A 24,513-nucleotide genomic window follows, 5' to 3' on the forward strand; every position below is an offset into this window, starting at 1 on the left:
ACCACTAAACTGTTCTAAAGAAGATTGTACCAGTTTGCACTCAAAGCAACAAAGCAGAAGAGTTCTTGTTTCCTTGGCTAACACTCAATAGTTTAAATAGCACTGTCCCATTAAAATCAGGAACAAAACAACATATTCACTATCACTCCTCCTACAATGGAACATTTTCTTATCCAATGTAATAAAAAAAAAGTATTGGAAAGAGAGAAACAAAACTTTTTATATGCGGACCTTATGGCCAGTTACCAACAAAATTCAAGAGAATCAATTGGGAAATGAATAAAACTAATAAAAGAGTAAAGTAGCTGGACACAAGATCAGCAATAACCAGTTACAAAATGTCATGAAAAAGGTCCCATTCATAATAGCAATAAATCTTTACAATATCTTATATTAACCCTAAAAAGAAACACCTATATTGGAAAAAATATATATATATAGCATTAGAGAATTACATAAGACTAGAGTAATTGAAGACACCATATACCTGGACAGAAAAAATACTGTAAAGATTTCAATTCTCCCTAAATTAATTAATAAATTCAGTGTGCTTCCAATCATAATTCCAAAAAGATATTTTTGATAAGTTGATTCTAGAGCTCTGTTAGAAAATACACGAAAATGTTAAGAGCATGTATCCTTTAACCCTACAATTCCACATCAGGGATTGATCTAGTTTATATATATATATACTATCACCTACATTTATTCATCACATATACGTATACATTGCACACATATATTGCAAATATGTGCAAAGATATATGTCCAAGGATATTCACTGTAACACTGTGGTAACAATAGAGAAGAAACAACCTTAAAATTCATTAGCAAGGGACTAGTTAAATGACATATTTGTGTAAGTTAAAACTATATAGCCTTTTTCAAATGCTAAGTAGACCTATATTTTTTGTGTGTCTGTGTGTGGAAGATCAGCCCTGAGCTAACATCTGTTGCCAATCCTCCTCATTTTGCTGAGGAAGATCAGCCCTGGGCTAACATCCGTGCTCATCTTCCTCTACTTTATATGGGACGCCACCATGCGAGCGGTGCGTCAGTGCGTGCCTGGGATCCAAACCTGCGAAACCCCGAGTTGCCGAAGTGCAGCACACACACTTAACCGCTGCGCCACCAGGCCGGCCCCTAGACCTATAAGTATTGATGCAGATTCTACATCATTGTAGAACAATCTCCAAAATCTATCATTAAGTGAAAAGCATGGTGCAGAACAGTGTTTATAGTCTATTTGTAAAAAAAAAAAGAGGGATGGTATGTACACACACACACACACACACACACGCACACACACACACTTGTGTAGTTACAGAATATCTCTAGTAGGCTACACAAGAAACTGGGAAGAGTGGTGACATCTGAAGGACTAGGGATCAGGAATAAGAAAGAAATTCATTAGTCACTGCATACTCTACCATATGTACATACTGTCTTTTCAAAATAAATTTTTCTTCCCTTTTTGAGGCCATGTTTATTGTTTTACTCAGTACGAGTGTCAGCAGAATCCTAGGTTTACTCTTAATCATTGCATTTTTTAAATATATTGTTTTGCATAATGAATATTTTCATTTTATTCAAAAATGAAGTAACATTAAGAGGTAAACAGTGACGTCTCCTTGCCACTGGAAACTCTCATCTCCACAGTCCTCTCCCACTAAAATAACTACTATTATCAGTTTCTTACATAACTTACCAGTTTCTTTATGTATATACAAGCAAAAACAAATCTATATTCTTCTCCTCATCCTTCATCCTTTTCTACAAAGATAGTTTACTATTATATAAACAATTCTGCACACCTTGCTATTTCCACGTAGTAACATACCTTAGAGCCAAAATCACCAGCCACAAAAGAAAAATAGTCTGGATATCTTGAAAATTAAATACTCTTGTGTTTCAAAGGACACCATCAAGAAAGTGAACAGAGAACCCACAGAAGGGAGAAAATTTTTGCAAATCATGTATCCGATAAGGGACTTGTATCTAGAGTATATAAAGAAATCTTAAAACTCAATAATAAAAAGACAACCCAATTAAAAAATGGGCAAAGGATCCGAATAGACATTTCTCCAAAGACGACATATAAATGGCCAATAAGCACATGAAAAAATGCTCCACATCATTAGACATTGGGGAAATGCAAATCAAAACCACAAGGAGATACCACTTCTGACCCACTAGGATGGATATAATAAAAAAAGACAGACAATAACAAAAGTTGGTGAGGATGTGGAGAAACTGGAACCCTCATACACTGCTGATGGGAATGTAAAATGGGGCAGCTGCTTTGGAAAACAGTCTGGCAGTTCCTCAGAAGGTTAATATAGAATTAACATATGACCCAGCAATTCCACTCCTAGGTATCTACCCAAGAGACATGAAAACATATGTCCACATGAAAACTTGCACACAAATGTTCATAGCAGCATTATTCATAAGAGCCAAAAGGCAGGAAGAACCCAAATGTCCATCAACTGATGAGTAAATAAATAAAATGTGGTATATCCATACAATGGAATGAAGCACTGATACACGCTACAGCATGGATGAACCTTGAAAATATCATGCTAAGTGAAAGCAGCCAGACGCAAAGAACCACATACTGTATGACTTCATTTATATGAAACGTGCTGAATAGACAAATCCACAGAGTCAGAAAGTAGATTAGTGGTTGCCTAGGGTCAGGGGGTTGGGGAAAAATGAGAATTGACTGGTGAGAGGTGCAGGATTTCTTTTTGAAGTGATGAAAATGTTCTGGAATTAGTGGTGATGGCTGCACAAGCCTGAGAACATACCAAAACCATTGAATTGTACATTTTAAATGGATGAATTTTATGATATATGAATTATATCTCAACAAAGCTGTAATTTAAAAATAACATCTTAGAGATTTTCTGTATCAGTACATAAAGAACATCTTCATTCTTTTGTATAGCAGCACAGTATTCCATTCCACCCATAACTATGGATGTAGCATAGTTGATTTAACTAGTTCCCCACTAATGGACTTTTAGGATATTTCATTGTTTGCCGTTATACTGCAATAAATAACTTTGTATATATGTTCTTGTATATGTATGTCAGTATATTTGTAGGATAAAGCCACAGGAATGGAACTACTGGGTCAAAGGGTTTATATACATTTACAATTTTAATCTATATTGCTACATTTCCCTCCATAGGGATAGTACCAATTTACACTCCGAGCAGTAGTTTTTTAGAATTCACGTTTCCTCATAGTATTGCCAACAGTGCATTATCAAACTTTTGAACTTTTGCCAGTCCGAGACATAGAAAGCAGTGTCTCAGAGTACTTTTAATTTGCATTTCCATTATAATGGAAGAGACTGAGCATCCTTTCATGGTTCAAGCACATTTACAATATTTTCTTTTCATATCTTCTATTCATTTTTCTTTTGGGCTGTCGTTCTTTTTCTTAATGATTTCCAGGAGTTTGTTATAAATTAAGGAAAAAAGTCTTTGTCATACGAACTGCAAATTTTTTTCCAGTTTCTATGTTGTCTTCTGTCTTTGCTTTTGGCGCTTTTTACCATGCAAGTTATTGATTTTTTTAACTGTTTTCTTGAGATATAATTCACATACCATACAGCTCATCCATTTATACAGTTCAGTGGTTTTTAGTATATTCACAGTTGTGCATCTATCACAACAATCAATTTTGGAATATTTTCATTAACCCAAGAAGACATCATGCACCCCTTAACACTCGCTATTTCTCCCCAAACTCCCCACCCCCAGCCCTAGGAAACCACAAATTTACTGTCTGTCTCTAGAGATTTGCCCAGTCTGGACATTTCCTATAAATGGAATCAAACAATATATAGCCCTTTGTGTCTGGCTTCTGGATACCAGCCCCTTATCAAATAAATCATTTGCAAATATTTTCTCCCATTCTGTGGGTTGTCTTTTCACTTTCTTGATGGTATCATTTGCAGCACAAAAATTTTTTTAACTTTGATGATGTCCAGTTATATACACACACACATATATACATACACACACATATATTTTTTGACATATTGTTGTTGTTGCTTGGGTTTTTGATGGTATATCAAAGAAGGCTTTGCCTAACCCAAGGTCACAAAGCTTTACTCCTGTGTTTCAGCTCTTATATTTAGTTCTATGATCCATTTTGAATTCACTTCTGTGTATGGTGTAATAAAGGGAGAAGGAATAATTTTCATGTAGCCAAATTTAACAACCTTTTATTATATGGCTTCTGAATTTTCATAGTTACAAAGGGCTTCTGCACTCCAAGATTAAAAAGAAATTCTATGATTTCCTAGGGTACACTTATGGTTTTCCCTTTTTATATTTAAATCTCTGACTCCTTTGTAATTTATCCCGGTATACAGTGTGAGATACAGATCTAATTTTTGTGGTTTTTTTTGCCACGGCTACCCAGGTGTCCACCACCATTTACTGAATAGCCCACCTTCTTCCTACTGATTTGAGGTGCCACCTTTATCATATATTCAAAAACATTTTTAAATACTATAATAAAACTAAAGGACAGCTGGAAGAGTAAATGTGCAAGCAGAGACAGGGAAGTAAGACTGTGAATCATATGGGCCTCATGCTTTTATCTTGGGTAGAAGCAGCTCTTTGACAACTTTCTCAATTTTTTTCCGTGGTTACTGGTCTGTTTAGGGTTACTATATCTTCTGGAATTAACATTAGCCATTTGCATTTTCCCAGAAAATCACCCATCTAGGTTTTCATATGTATTGTGAGGGAGTTGTACAAAGAACTTCCTTATAATTTTTAAAAATTTCTTCATCTGTAGTTATGCTCTTTTTCTCATTTAAGACTTTATATTTTTATGTTTTATTCCTTTATATTCTTGATTAGGTTTATTTATCTATTTTATTTTCTTCTTCCAACAACACTTTCTTGTTTATCTGTCAAGTCTACAGGTTTTTTGTTTTGTAGTTCATTAATTTCCGGAATTTTTTTAATGTTATTGATTTCTCCCTTCAGATTCCTTTAGATTTATTGTTCTTTTTCTAGTTCATTGACTTGAAAGCTCAATTCATTTACTTCTTTGTTTTTTTCCCCTTTTTCTCCCCAAAGCCCCAGTAGATAATTGTATGTCATAGTTGCACATCTTTCTAGTTGCTGTATGTGGAACGCCGCCTCAGCATGGCCAGACAAGCAGTGCGTTGGTGCGCACCCGGATCTGAACCCGGGTCGCCAGCAGCGGAGCACACGCACTTAACTGCTAAGCCACGGGGCCGGCCCCTCAATTCATTTACTTTTAATTCTTACTTGTTTCATCCAGGCATATCATCTGTATTTTATACCCACCTATGTTGTTTGAATATTACAAAGAAATTGTATTATGTAAAAAGAGAGAGAAAGAGATTACAAGAAGAAAACATTACAAAAATCAAAATAATTGACCAGGGCCAGAACTGGAGTGAAGTGAGAGCCATTCACCTTGGATGCAAAATTTAAGAGGGTGCCAAAAAACTCAGTAATCAAGAAAAATAATATTTTGATGTGGTATTTTGGAAAATCAAATTGCAAAACTATGGCCTGCCGTCTGGCTGCCTGCTTTTATAAATAAACTTTTATTGGAACCAGGGCGAGGATTAGGGTAAGGTGAGTGAGACGGGGCTTAACAAGTACAGGAGTGCATCTTACCTTTTGTAAAAATCTTAATATTTTGTTCATCATGGATTTTTTGGGGACTAATTTTGATTTTTGAAAATACTGTATTAAAAATGTATCTTGGGGGGCCGGCCCGGTGGCGCAAGCGGTTAAGTGCGCGCGCTCCGCTGCGGCGGCCCGGGGTTCGCTGGTTCGGATCCCGGGCGCGCACCGACGCACTGCTTGGTAAGCCATGCTGTGGCGGCGTCCCATATAAAGTGGAGGAAGATAGGCACCGATGTTAGCCCAGGGCCGTCTTCCTCAGCAAAAAAAGAGGAGGATTGGCGGATGTTAGCTCAGGGCTGATCTCCTCACAAAAAAAAAAAAAAAAAAAAAAAAAATGTATCTTGGGGGCCGGCCCCGTGGCTTGGCGGTTAAGTGCTCGCGCTCTGCTGCTGGCGGCCCAGGTTCAGATCCCGGGCGCGCACCGACGCACTGCTTCTCCTGCCATGCTGAGGCCACATCCCACATACAGCAACTAGAAGGATGTACAACTATGACATACAACTATCTACTGGGGCCTTGGAGCAAAAAAGGAGGAGGATTGGCAATAGATGTTAGCTCAGAGCCGGTCTTCCTCAGCAAAAAGAAGAGGATTAGCATGGATGTTAGCTCAGGGCTGATCTTTCTCACAAAAAATAAATAAATAAAAAAAGGTTGAACAATCAAAAATGGAAAGCTATAATAAAAATAAATAAAATTAAAATGTTAAAAAAAATGTATCTTGATGTTAGCTCAGGGTCGATCTTCTTCACAAAAAAATAAAAATGAAAAAAATAAAATGTATCTTGATTACTGAGATTTTGGGCACTCTCTTAAATTTTGCACCCAAAGTGAGCTGCTTTACTTGCCTCACCTGAGACCCAGCCCTATCATTGACTCTTAATGGTAGGATAATGACTTTCTTCTGTTTCTTTACACTTCTCTGCGTTTTCCAAATTCTGCACAATAAGCACCGATTACTTTGATCATCAGGAAAAAATAATTTTAAAAAGAAGTCAAGACTTACTCAATGATGTTCCTTGTGGTTTCACCATGCGGCTTGCAGGAAACAAAAACCAGTGTGCAGATGGCCCTGCAGTTTCGAATGGCTTGAACCACCTGGTAATCTGAAGGAAGAAACACATTGCTATTAATATAATTAAACTATCATGGTCTGGGTTATCACGAACTCCCAACTGGCCAGACGCTAGGATTGGTTAGGAATAGAGGAGAAGCAGGTTCAGAGTCAGCCCACTGGGAACAACCTTAGCATGGTGCGGGAATGAGGGACTAAAGCTGGTGGACATCGTGGGAACACCCAACTAGTTTGTAGCATGAAAGCTATTCATCCTTACGCAATCCTGCCCGGGCTGGGTTCACTACAGCGACAATTAACTGTCCATCTTCCTTTGACTTTAGTAGCTGCGGCAAAATCTTCTCTGCTCGACCAGCGTGGAATTCACAGTTGGTGATGCCTGCAGAAGAGAGGCTCACATGACATAACTCAAAACTCCAGCCCAGCAGTGGGGGGCAGGGAGCTTTACAGAAATGCACAGAAGCCAGGGCTCTGTCATCTTCCCTTTGGATCTAGCACTCCTCTGAATAACAATGAAAGAATTGCTTTTGGACCTGCTTCATTTTTTCCAACATGTTTTTTCCCTTGCAATATCTCAGTAGGCCTTTCAGCTTGAGAGACTAGACAATGTTATTTTACAACTTAGTGACTCACACAGCACATAAGTACCTATACCAAAAAGAGAACCCTGACTTTTACTCAAGTGCTCTTTCTGCTATATTGGAGATTGTCTATCTATATCAGGAGCTGTCTGGAGGTGAGATTGAGGGGACAAAGGGATCTGTTTTCTATATTGTGGTTTGGCATAAGAAATTGTTCGAAGAAAAGGTCCTGTTGCTAAAAAAAAGTTTGAAACCTATTGTATTATGTTATGATGCCTCACGAGTCTAATGTCAAGAAGGCTCTTCTATATCATCCAAAGTTTTGTCAAGTTCCCTTCCTATCAAGCTAGGCTTGTTCTTTCCCTTGGGCTCTTCTTCTGGATAGAAAAAAAGATTAGCTATTGGGACCTCTTTCAGAAAACCATCAGGACCCAACTCTGACCACTCCAGAACATCTCCCCTTCCTCCCCACAGGTCATGGACACAGTACATGCCCTTTCCCACACAACCATTTGCACAGCACAGAAACAACCGCAACTCTTCATTTCTCCCCAGACTGTGAGCAGTACCGTTGAAGGCTGCAGTCCACCTGGCATCCTCTACTGCCTGCTCCACCAACTCAATCCCAAGGACCTGGGAGGTATACTGAGCCAGAGAGAGGCCAATCACACCTGGGGGAGTAAGAGAGAATAAGAGGAGGGTATTTTAGGGTTTTAAACCAATGAGGTTATGCCCGTACCACAACCACCACCTCCCCACCTCAGCTGCAAGGGCCCCGGTTCCTGGGTGGATGGAGTTTGGGAGCTAAGCAGCATGTAGATTCTGCCCTGGGCTGCCACTTGCCAGTTCCGCAGCAGATGTCAAGGAGGATGGTGTTAGAGTTCACTCCACTCAGCTCCCCCACGGTCCGATACAGCATCTCTGCACCAGCAGTATTAACCTGGAAAAAGGCATCTGGAGAAATACGGATCTTCAAGCCCAAGAGATCTTCAAAGATGTGGGGTTCCCCAAATAGGAGCTGGTAGGGGGATTGCTGATGACTGCAACGGGTCATGGTGCTGGAAAAGAATAAAAGAAGAATGCATCTTGTAATGCCAGACCATTCTATCTCTAGTGGGTGGTTGGAGGGGGAGGGCCCAGCATCTCAGCTAGAAGACACAGCCTCCATGGCAGGGCCCTGAGAGCTCTGAAGGAGTTCCCCTCTCAGGGGATGGAGGCACATGCAGACACTCTCTCATCTACAGCCTGGGTTCCCAGACCTGGCTGGGGTAGAAGGGCCAGTACCACTTAGCCCAGATCCTCCGTGATCAGCAGCCCTGCCTCAGCAATCCACAACCCAGACAACGGGAAGCCATCAGCCTCCTGCCTGCTGTTTGGCTGTCCCAGGTTTACCTTTCCTGGAAGTAAAGTGATGTCAAGTCACAGACTGCTCCTGGCCCCTTGGTGAAAAACTCCTTTATAGTCTCCTTCTGAACACAGAGTTCCTCCTGCCCAGACCACAAAACCAGGAGTCAAGGAAAGACTCATCTCTGATAAATTTTCTCTCCAAGCTCTACAGTAATCAGCCTGCAGTAGTCAGACAAGAAGGCACATTTCTCAAACCCTATTATAAATGACACTTAACATAAAGCAATGTTCTATAGGACCAAAAAATATGCTATTTTCACCTCTCACTAGAAGCATTGCGTTGCTTATCTGCTTTTGACAAATCCCATACAATAGACATGGTTTGAGCCTCTTTAATAGTTCTCTAAAGAAAGTGTGAGAGTTATTCTTGTTGTAAACAAGGGAAGGAGCTAAACTAAGCTTTTGTCCCATCACAAAGAAGCAATAACTTTTTAATTCTCTTCATACTTCTCCACTTCAAACATCCCAACTACCCACCCAAACACCACCTCAGAGGACGTGAGTCCTTTGAGAAAGGAAAGAGAGGGCATGGAAGAGAACAAGCAAGGTAACTAAATCCTTTCTTAGAGTTCAGAACATTTAAAATTCTAACATCACTACAGGAAGCCTAACCATTAACTTTATACAAGGATCTATTGCAATAAACTATGTTGGAGCTATAGAGTTAAAAGGCCAGGAATCAATGACCTGGCTTCAAGCCCTAGCTTGGCTGTTTACTGGCTCTTTAACCTTGCGTACTTCTCTGCTTCCATTTGCTCATCTAGGAAATGAGGGTGACGATACCTCTCCTTCTCTTGCCTACTTCACAAGTTGGTAGAGGATCATATAAGTATAGGAATGTTTTGGGAATCTTTGAAAGCTCTACGTGCATTACAAATATAAAGTATAATTTGGGTTATGAAATTTTGACTATATTCTAGTCTCTATTGAATTGGCTTTCGGATTCAATAGAGCACCTACTAACTTCCACGGGGAAAGTTGTTGTGAAAAGATTTAGAGATCCTCACGTGATAATTAATGTGGTACCCTCGCTTCAGTCTCTGTGGTTTGATTATGCCAGCAGCACAGTTAAAGAATATCTTTGCCATCTCCTCCTTCTCACTCCCAACCCCTCCTCCCAACCCACACAAATATTCTGTGGATGTGTAGTTTCTGCTATCTGCCCTGAAACTTCCAAAAACCAATTGCAGCATAGAAACAGTAACGGTTGCTACAGAAGCTGCCCCTTATCATCCTGTGAGTCTCACCTGTGTTAATTCCTGGGGATGGAAAGTGATGATGGCCATTGTGTGCCCTTGGCTATTTGTGCGGACTATGAGCTCACGCCAGTATCCACCCTTATGAAACAGAAGGCAGGGCTCCAATGGGGACTGTCGAAGGAATGCTTCGTAGTACTAGGAAGAAAACGGTATTATTATACAGGCAAAGCTAACAAGTTCCACAGCTGATTATTCATGCTGGGCGACTATCATGGGCTGAACTGTATCCCCCCTCAATTCATATGTTGAAGCCTTAACCTCCCAGTACCTCAGGATGTGACTGTATTTCGAGATAAGGTCTTTTAAAGAGGTGATTAAGTTAAAATGAGGTCGTTAGAGTGGGTCCTATTCAATCTGACTGGTGTCCTTTTTTTTTTTTTTAAGATTTTATTTATTTATTTTTTCCCCCCAAAGCCCCAGTAGATAGTTGTATGTCATAGCTGCACATCCTTCTAGTTGCTGTATGTGGGACGCGGCCTCAGCATGGCCGGAGAAGCGGTGCATCAGTGCGCGCCCGGGATCCGAACCCGGGCCGCCAGCAGCAGAGCGCGCGCACTTAACCGCTAAGCCACGGGGCCGGCCCCAAGACCGGTGTCCTTTTAAGAAAAGGAAATTTGGACACACAAAGAGATACCACAGATGCACACACAGAGGAAAGATCATGTGAAGACACAGTGAGACGATGGCCATCTAACAAGCCAAAGAGAGAGGCCTCAGAAGAAACCAAACTTGCCATATCTTGATCTTGGATGTCTAGCCTTCAGAACTGTGAGAAAATAAATTTCTGTTGTTTAATCTACTCAGTCTGTGGTCCTTTCTTTATGGCAGTCCTAGCAGACTAATTACAGATTTTGGTACCAAGAAATGGGGTACTGCTGTAACAAATAACTAAAAATGTGGAAGTGGCTTTGGAACTGGGAATGGGTAGAAGCTGGAAGAATTTTGAGGTGTACGTTAGAAAAAGCCTAGATTTTCTTGAAGAGACTGTTGGTAGGAATATGGATGTTAAAGGTGATTCTGGTGAGATCTCAGAAAGAAATGAGGTATATATTATTAGAAACTGGAGAAATGTTGATCCTTGTTATAAAGTAGCAAAGAACTTGGACATTTACCTGAGGAGACTTCTAAGCAAAGTGTCGAAGGTGTGGCCTGGTTTCTTCTTGCTGCTTATAGTCAAATGCAAGAGGAGAGAAATACATTGAAGAAATTGTTAAGCAAAAAGGCACCAGAACTTGAAGATTTGGAAAAATCTCAGCCTATCCATAGAACAAAATGTGAAAGCATGTTCAGGAGATAACACAAAGGTTTTGGCCGGACAATCTTTTGACAAAGAGATTATAGGTGTGACTCATGGATCCAATCAGCCGTCTCAGCAGAAGCCAGGAACAGAGATGGGGTTATATCAGCAGAAATACCGCCAGCTTAGATTAAAGGGGCAGAGACAAGATGAAATGAAGGAAGGCTATTGGACTTCTGGATTCCAAAGGACAAGAGAACAGATCTGACTTTGAACAGGTGTTATCCTTCAAGAAAACGGAAGAATAACCCCAAAGGCGATGCAGAGCTCAACAGGGCTGCTGCTGCAGGCCCAGAGGGGACAGTTCCCAGGGGGGCAAGCCTGTCTCCTCGGTTTCAGTGGAGAAACTGGAGAGCCAGAAGGACAGAGCATCAAGGCAAAGAGGATTATTCTCGAGCCTTAAAATCTAATGGAATTTGCCCTGCTAGGTTTCAGACTTGCTTGGGATCTCTGAGTTTTCTTCTTTCTCATTTCTCCCTTTTGGAATGGGAATGTCTATCCTATGACTGTCCCACCCTGTATTTTGGAAGCAGATAACTTGTCTGGTTTCATAGGCTCACAGCTGGAGAGGAATTTTGCCTCAGGACTCAAGGATACCTTGAGTCGCATCCACACTTGATTTAGATGATATTTAGATGAGATTTGGGACTTAGAGTTGATGCTGGAATGCGTTAAGATTTTGGGGCTGTTGAGATGGGAGTGAATGTATTTTGGATGTGAGAAGTACACAAATTTGGGGAGTCAGAGGGTAGAGTGTTATGGGCTGAGTTGTGTCCCCCTAAAATTCATACGTTGAAGTTCTAACCCCCAGTACCTCAGAATGTGACTATTGGGCAATAGGGCCTTTAAAGAGGTGATTAAGTTAGAATGAGGCCTTTAGGGTGGGCCCTAATCCAATGTAACTGGTGCCTTTATAAGAGGAAATTTGGATACATGGAGAGACACCAGGGATGCACTCACACACAAAGCACAGGTAAGGACACAGTGAGAAGGTGGCTATCTGCAAGCCGATGAGAGGCCTCAGAATAAACCAAACCTGCTGACACCCTGATCTTGGACTTCTAGCCTCTAGACTGTGAGGAAATAAATTTCTGTTGTTTAAGCCACCCAGTCTGTGGTATTTTGTTATAGCAGCCCTAGCAAACTAATGTAGTGATAAAGTCATGCATCGCTTAATGACAGGGATATGTTCTGAGAAATGTGTTGTTAGGCAATTTCGTCATTGTGTGATCATAGAGCGTACTTACACAAACCTAGGTGGTATAGCCTACTACACACCTAGGCTATATGGTACTAATCTTACAACACCACTGTCGTATATGCGGTCTGTCACTGACCACAATGTTATGGGGCACATGACTGTATAAAAAACACAATCCCTGCCCTGCAACCTTACAGAGGGATACTATCCATTGTATTCCAAACAGTAAGCTCCAGGAAGGCTTAGAGTTATATCCTTAGTATGTCACATAATAGGTGCTCAATAATTATTATTGAAAGAAGGTATGAATGAATGAAATGGAAAGGTATTTTATTTGTATGTAGAATCTCAGTTTATTCTATATACACTATGGAATACAATAACCTTCCATTTCTGTGAATTCTTCCTGACAGCAATTCCTAATACACTACTAAGCTGCTACGATTCCATTCTTTCTTACAACTTCCTAGTGTAAGCCTATCACTTCTATATTTCTTCATATAACCAGGTGCCAACAACACCACCGTTTAGTCAGATCTTTCATTTCCTCCAAGTCAAATGCAATCCTGATTTAGTTGTTGAGATACCAAAAATGCCTAAAGCCAAAATTTTCAAAAACAAGCCAGTTGCTACCACAACAGAACACACTGATTTACTAGGTCCTTCTGTTTTTATAATACATGTGTTGTAGGTCCACTATGTTTTCAAACAAATCCAAAATTACCCATGGAAGGGGGAGTTATACAAAAAAAAAAACAGTGCTGCCTGAGAGGGTAAAATCAATCAAGGCTGCACTTGATCACTTTTGCTACAATTTCATATAAATGCACTATAAGATATGCTTAACTATATTGAACATATTTTTCAAATTTTGAGGTTGGTGATTTAAAGAAAGACTGGTTCAATTGTTGTTTACTGGCTGGTTGGAAAGAAATGTATTTTGGAAGCAAGATTCAAACATCATTGAGGTCCTGGAAGGATGGGAAATTGAATAACTGAGTCTGACCTGGAAGATAATGGGTAAGTAAACATGAAATATACCTTCTCCACTGTATGAGCCTCTTCATTTATAAAATAGAGACTGAAACTCCTATTATATAGGAATGCCTAAGTGTTACGAGTGAAGAGGCCTGTAATCATATTGCAATATATAAATTTATCAAATGAATACGTTGTACACCTTAAACTTACACAATGTTATATATAAATTATATCTCAATAAAAATAAGTTTTAAAAAAAGAGTGAAGGGAACTTCTGGTTTAAAATAACAGAATAGTCCTCCTAAAAATCCTACTAAAATGAAATAAAGGAATAAAAAAAAGATAAGCTTATTTAAGCTCATTGCTCCACCAATTCTCCCTTCTCTCTCTCCTGCACCATCATTTTCCTCCCTCACTACTGGATGAGTCCCATCAGTACACAAGCTCTTACTCTCCCACCTTTAAAAAGAAAGGGAACCTTCTTGACCCCTTTCCTCACCAGTCACTGTTCCATTTCTCTGCTCCTCTTTGTAGCAAAACTCTTCAAAAGAATTATATATATTCACTGCCTCCCATTCCTCTCCTTCTATTCACCCACTCCACCGAAACAGTTCACATTAAGGTTACCAATGACTTCCTTGTTACGTAGTTCAAGGGTGAATTCTCAGTCCTCATCTTACTTGACCTATCAGCACTATTTGGCACAGCTGATGAGCCCCTCCTCCTCGGTTCACTGTTTTCACTTGTCTTCCAGGACCCCATACTCTCCTGGTCTCCTCTCACCTCACTGGCTGCTCCTTCTGTCTCCTTTACTGGCTCCCCTCTTCTCCCAGACCTCTTAAAATGGGAGTGCCCCCAGGTAAGGTCCATGTTCCTCTTCTCTCTCCTATCTACTCTCACTTCCTCAGTGAACATCTACATGTTAACAACTCCCAGATTTCTAACACCTAAACCCCAGACTAACATGTCCAACTACCAATTTAACATAGCCACTCAGATGTCTAATAGGTATCTCAAATGCACCATTCCAAAATTGAACCACTAACCTCCCTCTCCAAATCTGCACAGTCTTTCCCATCTCAGTTGACAGTAACTCCATTGTTCCACTTGCTCCCCACAAAACCTGGAGGTTTACTCCTCTTTCTCTTATACTTATTCAATCCATCAGGAAATCCTGTTGTTCTATCTTCGAGATATATCCACCTCCACCGCTACTACCACTGGTCTGTATCATCTCTCACCTGGATACTGCAACAGCCTCCTAACTGGTCTCTCCTGCTTCTACCCTTACCCCCAATAATCCATACACAATACAACAGCCAGTGATCCTGTTAAAAACCTAAATCATATCATGACATTCCCCCCATGAAAACCTCCAATGGCTCAGAATAAAAGCCAAAGTCCCTATAATGACCCCCGAGGCACTACATGATCTGGCCCCCGTTAACCATCTTACCCTACTCTTCGGGGCCTACTTTCAGTTCCTCCAAAAAGCCTGCCACACTCCCATCTTAGGGCCTTTGCCATGGCTGTTCTCTTTGCCTAGAATGCTCTTCTTTCAGACCTCTGCATGGCTCACACTCTCACTTCCTTTAAGGCCTAATTCCAAGGTTTCTCCGAGGTTTCTCAACCTCGGCACCATTGACATTTTGGACCAGATAATTCTTTGTTTTAGGGGGCTGTCCTGTACACTGTAGGATGCTTAACAGCATCCCTGTCCTCCACCCACTAGATGCCAGTAGCATCGCTCAACCATCCCCCAGTGGTGACAACTGAAAATGTCTCCAGATATTGCCAAATGTCCCCTGCAGGGCAAAACTGCCTCTGGTTAAGAACCACAGCTTTATTCAAATATCATCTTCTCAATGAAGCCTACCTTGACCCCACTTAAAATTACAACCCACACTTCCCTGAACCCTAGAACTTCTTATCCTGCTTATCCTGCTACATTTTTCCCATGGCACTTGTCTTAGTCCGACTGGGCTGCTATAACAAAAATGCCACAAACTGGGTGGCTTTTAAACAACAGAAATTTATTTCTCACAGTTCTAGAAGCTGGGAAGTCCAAGATCAAGATGCCCGCAGATTCAGTGTCTTGTGAAAGCCCATTTCCTCACTGACAGCCATATTTCACTATAACCTCACATGGTAGAAGGGATAAGCTAGCTCTCTGGGGTCTCTTTTATAAGGGCACTAATCCTAATCACGAGGGGGCTCCACCCTCATAACCTGATCACCTCCCAAAGGCCCCACTTCCTGATACTATCACCTTGGGGGTTAGGATTTCAATATATGAAAGTTGGGGACAAACATTCAGACCGTAGCCACACTTATCACCTTCTGACATACCATATAATTTACCTTATGTTTTTTTTAATCTGTCTCCCCACCCCACTAAAATGTAAGTTCCACAGATATTTTCTTCCGTGCTGTATCCTAAGCACCTAGAATAGTGCCTGGCACTTGTAGGTACTCAATAGTACTTGTTGAATGAGTAAATGAAAGAAAGAACAAAGATCATGGAAGAGAAGACAACAACAGCAAACTAAATGAAGTCTTAGAAAATGGAAAGCAAAACACCAACGCATAAAGATACATGCACCCCTGTGTTCATTGCAGCGTTATTCACAATAGCCAAGACTTGGAAGCAACCTAAGTGCCCATCAAGGGACGAATGGATAAAGAAGATGTGGTATATGTACACAATGGAATACTACTCAGCCATAAGAAACGATGAAATCCAGCCATTTGTGACAACATGGATGGACATTGAGGGTATTATGCCAAGTGAAATAAGTCAGAGGGAGAAGGTCAAATACCATATGATCTCACTCATTAAGTAGTAGATAATAACAACAACAAACAAACACATAGAGACAGAGATTGGATTGGTAGTTACCAGAGGGGAAGAGGGGAGGGAGGAAGGCGAAAGGGATAATTAGGCACATGTGTGTGATGATGGATTGTAATTAGTATTTGGGTGGTGAACATGAGAACATGATGTAATCCATGCAGAAAGAGAAGTATAATGATGTACACCTGAAATTTATACAATGTTATAAACCAATGTTACCACAATAAACAAACAAAAATTAATTAATTAATTAAAAAAAATAAAGAAAATGGAAAGCAGGTTGGAGTGACAACTGACTTAGCAAGGTGAGGGAAGCTACACGTGGATTGCCTACAAAGGGGGACCTGATGAGATGTAAAGCCTAACATAACCCTGGGAAGACTCAGACTTGAAGGTGGAAGGTACTGCAGGAGGCAGAGATGAAGTAATGTACAGGGCTAAAAAAAAAGGGCTTGGTTGAAAGTCTGGACACAAAACTGGTAAGCATCCTCATCCTGCCAAGAATGTCTATCTTCCTCTAGCAGGATACTGGAGATTTTTTTCTCAGGAGAAAATGAACTCACAAAAGCTCTGAATTTGGAGATACCAGGCACAGTGGTAGTGATGGAGGGGTAGAAACAGAAAAAATTCAATGTAAATCTTCATTCTTAATGGTGGAAACCCCACCCCCCCTTTCCACACCCCAATTCTAGAAGGCCAGCAGCCAGGGAGGAAAGTTGGAGATGATTCTCTCAAGAAACTAAATAGCCCCAGCGTAAAGATCTCCTGAGACAGACACATGGGGGACCCCCCCACTATCACCAGCAGTGAAGCCAAGAATCAACAAAGCCACTCAAGCTGAAGTGCCACTCAGTTTAAGGCCTCACTCTTAAACATGAACAGTCAGCCAAGTAACACTGGCTGTCTGATTAAAGCCTCCATTGTGAAAGACAATGCCCAAAACAAACAGGAAACACACAATTCAAAGAACACTATATATTACATTACTAAATTATATAACTAAAAAAAAAAAACCAAGACATTCTACAAAAGGAACCATCAGAGAATAAGAAAAATCTTTCAAAAATTATTATGATAGTTGAAAAAAATTCAATAAGATGTTGGCATTTGTGTCAAGAAAATTTCACAAAAAGGAGAACAAAAAGGAAAGAGATAGAAAATAAGAAAGGAATGAGTAACAGATTATAGAATCAATCCATGAAGTCCAAGATCCAAATAATAGGAGGTATAGAGAGAATATAGAAAACGAAGGGAAGGAGGTAAGAAATAATACAGGAAAAATTCCCACATCTGAAAGTGTTCATTTCTGTTTAGAAAGTACCCAACACAATGAATGAAAAAAAAAGGCTCACATGGGGGCCGGCCAGGTGGCGCAAGCAGTTAAGTGCACATGCGGCGTCCCATGTAAAGTAGAGAAGATGGGCATGGATGTTAGCTCAGGGCCAGTCTTCCTCACCAAAAACAGGAGCATTGACAGATGTTAGCTCAGGGTCGATCTTCCTCACAAAAAAAAAAGGCCCACATGGTCATGAAGTTTCAGGGATATAGAGATTCCCTAAAAGCTTCTACAGAACAAAAGAGGGGAGAGATTATCTACAAAGGATCAGGACTTAAAGTAGCGTTTAGACTTGCACAACATTGGTGGCCAGATGACAACAAAACCATGTCTTCAAACATAAAGGCAAATGATTCAAACCTAGAATTTGAAATCCAGAAAAACACTCAGTCATATGTCAGGAAAGAAAAAAGACACTTATAGATATGCAAAGACTAAAACTTTACCTCATAGGCACCCTTCCTCAGGAAGCTAATGGAGGTTGTACTCCAGCCAAATGAGGGTGTAAACCAGAAAAAAGAAGACGGGATCTAAGAAACAGAGAGACAAGATGTGAGAGCAGCAAAAGGTATCCCAGGATAACAGCCATGCAGAAGGCCTCGGGAGCCTACGTTGGAAGACTTTGAGAATCAGGTCTTCAGGCAAAAAACTGAACCCAAGTTTTTCACTATATGGAGAATACTGATGAATGTTTGATACAGCTCTTAGAGCACTTGGGAAAAAAATAAGCAATAGGTTCATAGAAAACTAAACCAATGGAAAAATGAGGTAATTATTCATGCCAATAATAACAAAAAGTTGTAAAATCCATCACACCATACAGGACTATGCAGCCATAAAAGAAAATGAAGTATATTATTAAGTGAAAAAACAAGGTGCAGAACAGTGTCCATATCACGCTACCTGTTAGCTAAGAAAAGGGAAAATATCTTTCCATTTTTTAAAATAAGCAAAAAAAATAAAAATTGTTACCCATAGGAGGAGGGAGGGAATTGGGTAGAGAGGACAGAGGTGAAAGCTAGACCTCTCTAAATGTACATTTATTTTGTAGACTTGACTTTGGAACCATGTCAATATTTTACAAAATTATAAAACAAAATTTAACCAAAGAGAAAAATCAATCTCTAAAATTTGGAAGCAAGCAAAATGAAAAAAACAAAAAGAATCTGTGTATCGATAAGTACAAAGTTACTGGATTAACTAAAAGAGAGGATTTTAAGAGGCACAATAATTTGACAAAAAGAACTAGACAGAAATCCTGGGCCCTTTTCAGTAGTCATTTGTTAGTAATAATATTGGTACTATTGTTCTGAAATTATTACATATACATATACACATATAGTAGGATAGAATAAATAAATAATTACATTAATGTTGTCAGGACTAAAATTTTCATTGTAAGAGACAAGAGATTAAAAATATAAAATCAGGGCCGGCCTGGTGGCTTAGCAGTTAAGTGTGCGCACTCCGCTGCTGGCTGCCCGGGTTCGGATCCCGGGCACGCACTGACGCACTGCTTCTCCGGCCATGCTGAGGCCGTGTCCCACATACAGCAACTAGAAGGATGTGCAACTGTGACATACAACTATCTACTGGGGCTTTGGGGGAAAAATAAATAAATAAAATTTTAAAATATATATATATATAAAATCAAAGGATTTAAGTAAAAACTGTGTCATTCTAAATTTGATTTGGACATATCACTATGAACTCATGATATATTTTCTCTTTAAAAAAAACATTCCCTAGCTCTGTCCACTAGAAAGGCCTTGAAATATGACCAACTCAGTATTAAATGAGCACCCCTAGCACCCATACTGTGGCCTCCAAATACCATTTCCCACTAAAAGAGACAAGGATTCCTTGAAGAAATGGCTGATTCCGGGTCTTAGGCAGAAAATAGACTAGATGTGCTAGAAATATCTTTATCATTCCAGAATTATCAGGGCCATCTAGGACTCTGAGGCAACTTAAAGAGGTTCCATTTGGCCAAAAATGGAACAATTTGAGTACCAAAAAAAAAAAAAAAAATAGTATCTGCAGTAGACTGAAACGTATCAAGTATGTTAAAAATCCATGAGTTCATAATGATACCGAAACAAATTTAACTGGTCACCTTTTGAGGAAAGTGAAAGAACCAAGGATTTACCCTGTCTTTCTTGTATGAGTACCTCAGGATAACCAAATAGTTGATAAGGAAATGTTATTTTTAGAATTCCAGCTAATAAATGAAGAGGGCATGATAGAATATCACCACATTGCAACCCCTTGTGAAATAATGGATTTAGGCAATGATTACCAATGACTGCTAAAACCATTTGGTGAAAAGCTGACACGGAACTTCTTAATGAGTGGATCAGGCTGATACCTGAACCCAGTGTTCAAGTGTAACATCACCAAAAGAGAGCCCATCAGACATAGATGGATAAAAATATTCTCGCCAAAAACAAAACAAAAAAAATCAAACCTGAATCTAATCAACACTCTAGATCTACCAATTTATAGGAAATACAGGGGACAAAGAACATTAAATGACACCATGGGATTCAATCATCAAAATCCAGAATGTGAAAATCTCCACAGGAAAACCAACCAGTCTCTTCAAAACATAAATTGCAAGGACAAAAAAATTAAGAAGGAGGGCTACTCACAAATTAAGAGACTGAAGAGATATGTTAATCAAATGCAATGTGTACACCTTGTTTGAATATTGATTAGAACAAACCAACTATAAAAATAAAACCATTTATGAGATAAATTGGTGTCCGAAATCTGAACATTTACTGGATAGTTGATGATGTTACCAGACAAATGTTTATTTATAGGTGTGATAATGGCATGAAGTTAAGTTAAAAAAATTAAGTCCTTTCTTTTAAATCAACAATCCAAAGAGGCTTATGCACCTCTATATTCATTGCAGCATTATTCACTATAGCCAAGAAGTAGAAGCAACCCAAATGTCCCTGGACTGATGACTGGATCAAGAAGATGTGGTATATATATACAATGGAATACTACTCAGCCATAAAAAAAGACAAAATTGTCCCATTTGCAACAACATGGATGGACCTGGAGGGTATTATGTTAAGTGAAATAAGCCAGAGAGAGAAAAACAAACACTGCATGATCTCACTCATACGTGGAATATAAACCAACACACGGACACAGAAAACTGTATTGTGGTTACCAGGGGCAATGGGGGTAGGGGGTGGGCACAAGGGGTGAAGGGAGACATGTATACGGTGATTGACAAACAACAATGTACAACCAAAATTTCACAATGTTATAAACTATTAGGACATCAATAAAAAAATTCAAACCCATATCTCTCTAACTCTAAAATTAAGTCCTTTCTTTTAGAACTCACACTGAAGTATTTACATGTTATATGATATAATGTCTGGAGTTTGCCTCAAACTAATCCAAAGGGGTTGGCAGAAAGTGGGTGAGAGTGCATATAAAATAAGACTGAACACGTATTGATAGTTGTTGAAGCTGGGTAATGGGTACATGAGGTTTCTTGTACTATTCTCTACGTTTATATGTTCATAAGTTTCCACGATATAAAATGAAAGAAAAAACTTATACAATAAAGGAAAATAAAATCTTAGTATACCTACTCAGCTCAAGAGTGAATATCTACATAGCCATAACAATATAAACACTAAATATTAATTTAACCAAAAATTGTGCTATAAAGATATAAGAGGCAGGGTAGTTTGGGAGGAGAGACAAAATGAGAGATAAATTCTTATATGCTGTAACTGGAAGTCAACATTTAATATGTAAATTTGATAAATCAAGATATATCAAAATAATGTACTATTTAGAAATATGGAACACCAGAAGAAATAGCTAAAATAATTGCTATTGTTTCTGGGGAGCAAGACTCAAGAGTAAGAGGGGTAGGGCATTTTTCCTTACTAACCTTTTAGTACTATTTAACTTTTAAAACTATGTACTTATATTTCTTTGATAGTATTTTATTTAAAGACCGCTTCCTAGGTCTCGGTGCTCTGGCTGATAGCTCCCATAATATTCACATTTTGACTCAAGCCTCAAGAATAAATATTTAAACCTCAAATCGGGGCAGGCTAGGGTTATCCTATCATCTCAATGGAATGGAATGTCACTACCAATAACAGGGAAAAGGACAAGAAGGTATAAAAAAATAGAACAGCCCAGTGCTATATATATATATGTGGTACTATTATTATTACAATGGGCATCCAGCCTGTATTTGAGGACCTACTGGATTGGATCTTAGGTCCAATACAAATTTTGCAGGGGGAAAGAATTCATCTGGATATATATGGAGGGCAGAAATATGCCCAACAGAAGCTGGAAGGGCTAGAAATTTGGGTAAATATTGCAAAGAGGTATTCATTCACCATTTGATGAGCACCCACTATGCGTATGAATCTGTGTTAAGTGCTAGGCTACGAAGTTAAATAATACACAGCTGCTGCTCCCCGCCCCCCCCAGCCCAGTCCAGCATGGGCAGCACCCACACACGACAGTGCAATATGGTGTAACAAGTGCTACAACAGGAGATATGCAATGGGAGATGCAGGAATACAGAGGCGGGGAATCCCTAATCAGACTGAGGAGTCACATAAAGTTTTCTACAGGATCTGGTACTTGAAATGAATCTTAGAGCATAAGTAGAAGCCAGGTGAAGAAGACTGAGGGCATTCTAGAGAGAGGACAGACTCAGGCAGGAGACAGCCTGGCAGGGTAACTCAAGTTCAATATGAATGGAAAGAGGAAAGCAGGTGAGGATGTGGCAGAAGATGAGGCTAGGGTCCTTATCATGAAGATCCATAAGCGCAAAGGTAAGGAATTTAAACATTATTCTAAAGCTATTGGGCAACTACTGCATATTTTTTTAAGCAAGAGAGTGGTATAATCTTATTTGCATCTTTTTATTGAGGTGACATTGGTTTATAATATTATATAAATTTCACATGCACATCATTATATTTCAATTTCTGTGTAGACTACAGCATGTTCACCACCCAAAAACTAATTACCATCCATCACCATACACATGTATGGTGTTTGCATTGCATACACATGTATGGTTATTTGCATTTTAAGGACAGCTTTGGCTGCAATGTGGAGAATACACTGAGGCAGGGGGCTGGAACCAATGAGACCAGTTTAGAGGCTGTTGCAATAGTCTAGGTGAGAGAAGATGGTAGCTTGGAATAGAGTGGTGGTGGTAATGATGGTGGTGGAAATAGAGAAGAAGGTGGAGTCAAGGTAGTTTTACAAAGGAAAATTGACTGGATTTGGAGACTGATTAGATGTAGCTGAGGAGGAAGGGAGGATAAAGACAGAGGAGTCTAGATGCTTCTCATACATGGTGCTACTATTTACTAGGGTGAGAAAAAAGAAGCACACTTGGAAAGGGAAGAGGATTAGTTAACTTTAGGGCAGTGGTTCTCAACTGGAGGCGAGTGTGCCCCCCAAGAGACATCTGGAGACATTTTTGGTTGTCATAAATAACAGCATCTAGTGGGTAGAGGCCAGGGATGCTGCTAAACATCTTATAATGCACCTAACAGCCCTACACAACAAAAAATTATCCAATTCAAAATGTCAATAGTGCAGAGGTTGAGAAACCTTGATCTAGGGCAATGCTGATTTGAAGAGCTCTGCAGGACAGCTAAGTGAGGATGTTCAGTAGCCTTTTGGAAACGTACCTCCTGAAGTTCAAAAGGGAGCCGGAATGCAAATATAAGTTTAGGAGTTGTCAATTTATAGGTGGTCATTCCAGTCATCAGCTGCAGTTGGGTGCAATCTCCCATAAATATATTAAAAAAGAAGACCAGGGCCGGCCCCGTGGCTTAGTGGTTAAGTGCGCGCGCTCCACTGCTGGCGGCCCGGGTTCAGATCCTGGGCGCACACCGACGCACCACTTCTCCGGCCATGCTGAGGCCGCTCCCACATACAGTAACTAGAGGGATGCACAGCTATGACATACAACTATCTACTGGGGCTTTGGGGGGAAAAATAAAAAAATAAATAAAATTATTAAAAAAAAAAAAGACCAAAGGGCTGGCCCGGTGGCACAGCAGTTAAGTGTGCGCACTCCACTTTGGCAGCCCAAGGGTTCACAGGTTCGGATCCTGGGCATGCACCGATGCACCGCTCGTCAAGCCATGCTGTGGTGGCGTCCCATATAAAGTCGAGGAAGATGGGCACGAATCTTAGCCCAGGGCCGATCTTCCTCAGCAAAAAAGAGGAGGATTGGCATCGGACGTTAGCTCAGGGCTGATCTTCCTCACCACAAAAAAAAAAAAAAGAAGAAGAAGAAGACCAAAGACAGAGTCCTGGGGGACACCAACAGTTATAGTGGGAAAGGAGAGGAGAAAAAGATCCCATGAGAAAGACTAAGAAGTGGCCAGCGAGATGGGAGGAAAACCATCAGAGAATGGTTTCACAGAAACCAAAGACAGTGTCTCAAGGAGGAAAATAAGAATAACAAGTGGTGCCAAAGGCAGAGAAAAGTTGAGTAAGTTAAGGGCAGAAAGTTCCCATTGAATTTGGCAAAATGAAGGTCACTGATGACTTTGACAAGATCAATTTCTATGGAGTGTTGGGGGCAGAAGCAAGTACCATCAGAATTTTTTAAAAGACTGGAGATATTTAATATGTTTATGAACTGAAAGAGCTGACAGATGTGGGGGGAAGGAGGTAAAGAAACAGGACAAAGAGGGTATGTAATGAAGGAGCAAGCATCCTGGGGAGGGAGGAGATGAGTCCAAGACGGTATTTCAAGGAAGGATAGCCTTGCACAGGGGGAGGACCTACTACCACTTTCAC

At 40.0% G+C, this 24,513-nt stretch overlaps 1 protein-coding gene across 4 annotated transcripts in view; it reads right to left on the reverse strand.

The window, feature by feature from the left end:
• Window positions 1-24,513, reverse strand: part of TRMT2B (tRNA methyltransferase 2 homolog B) — a 38,272-nt gene that overhangs the window by 1,695 nt on the left and 12,064 nt on the right. For all 4 annotated transcript variants that reach the window (XM_058536329.1, XM_058536330.1, XM_058536332.1 and 1 more), the window contains 6 exons: window positions 10,002-10,148; window positions 8,740-8,834; window positions 8,191-8,405; window positions 7,917-8,018; window positions 7,026-7,145; window positions 6,698-6,797 (listed from right to left, as the gene is read on the reverse strand). In XM_058536329.1, coding sequence (XP_058392312.1) covers window positions 6,698-6,797; window positions 7,026-7,145; window positions 7,917-8,018; window positions 8,191-8,405; window positions 8,740-8,834; window positions 10,002-10,148 — 779 coding nt within the window. The remainder of the gene's footprint in view (window positions 1-6,697; window positions 6,798-7,025; window positions 7,146-7,916; window positions 8,019-8,190; window positions 8,406-8,739; window positions 8,835-10,001; window positions 10,149-24,513) is intronic.

The sequence above is a fragment of the Diceros bicornis genome, chromosome X (assembly GCF_020826845.1).
Source record: "Diceros bicornis minor isolate mBicDic1 chromosome X, mDicBic1.mat.cur, whole genome shotgun sequence".
Taxonomy (NCBI): domain Eukaryota; kingdom Metazoa; phylum Chordata; class Mammalia; order Perissodactyla; family Rhinocerotidae; genus Diceros; species Diceros bicornis.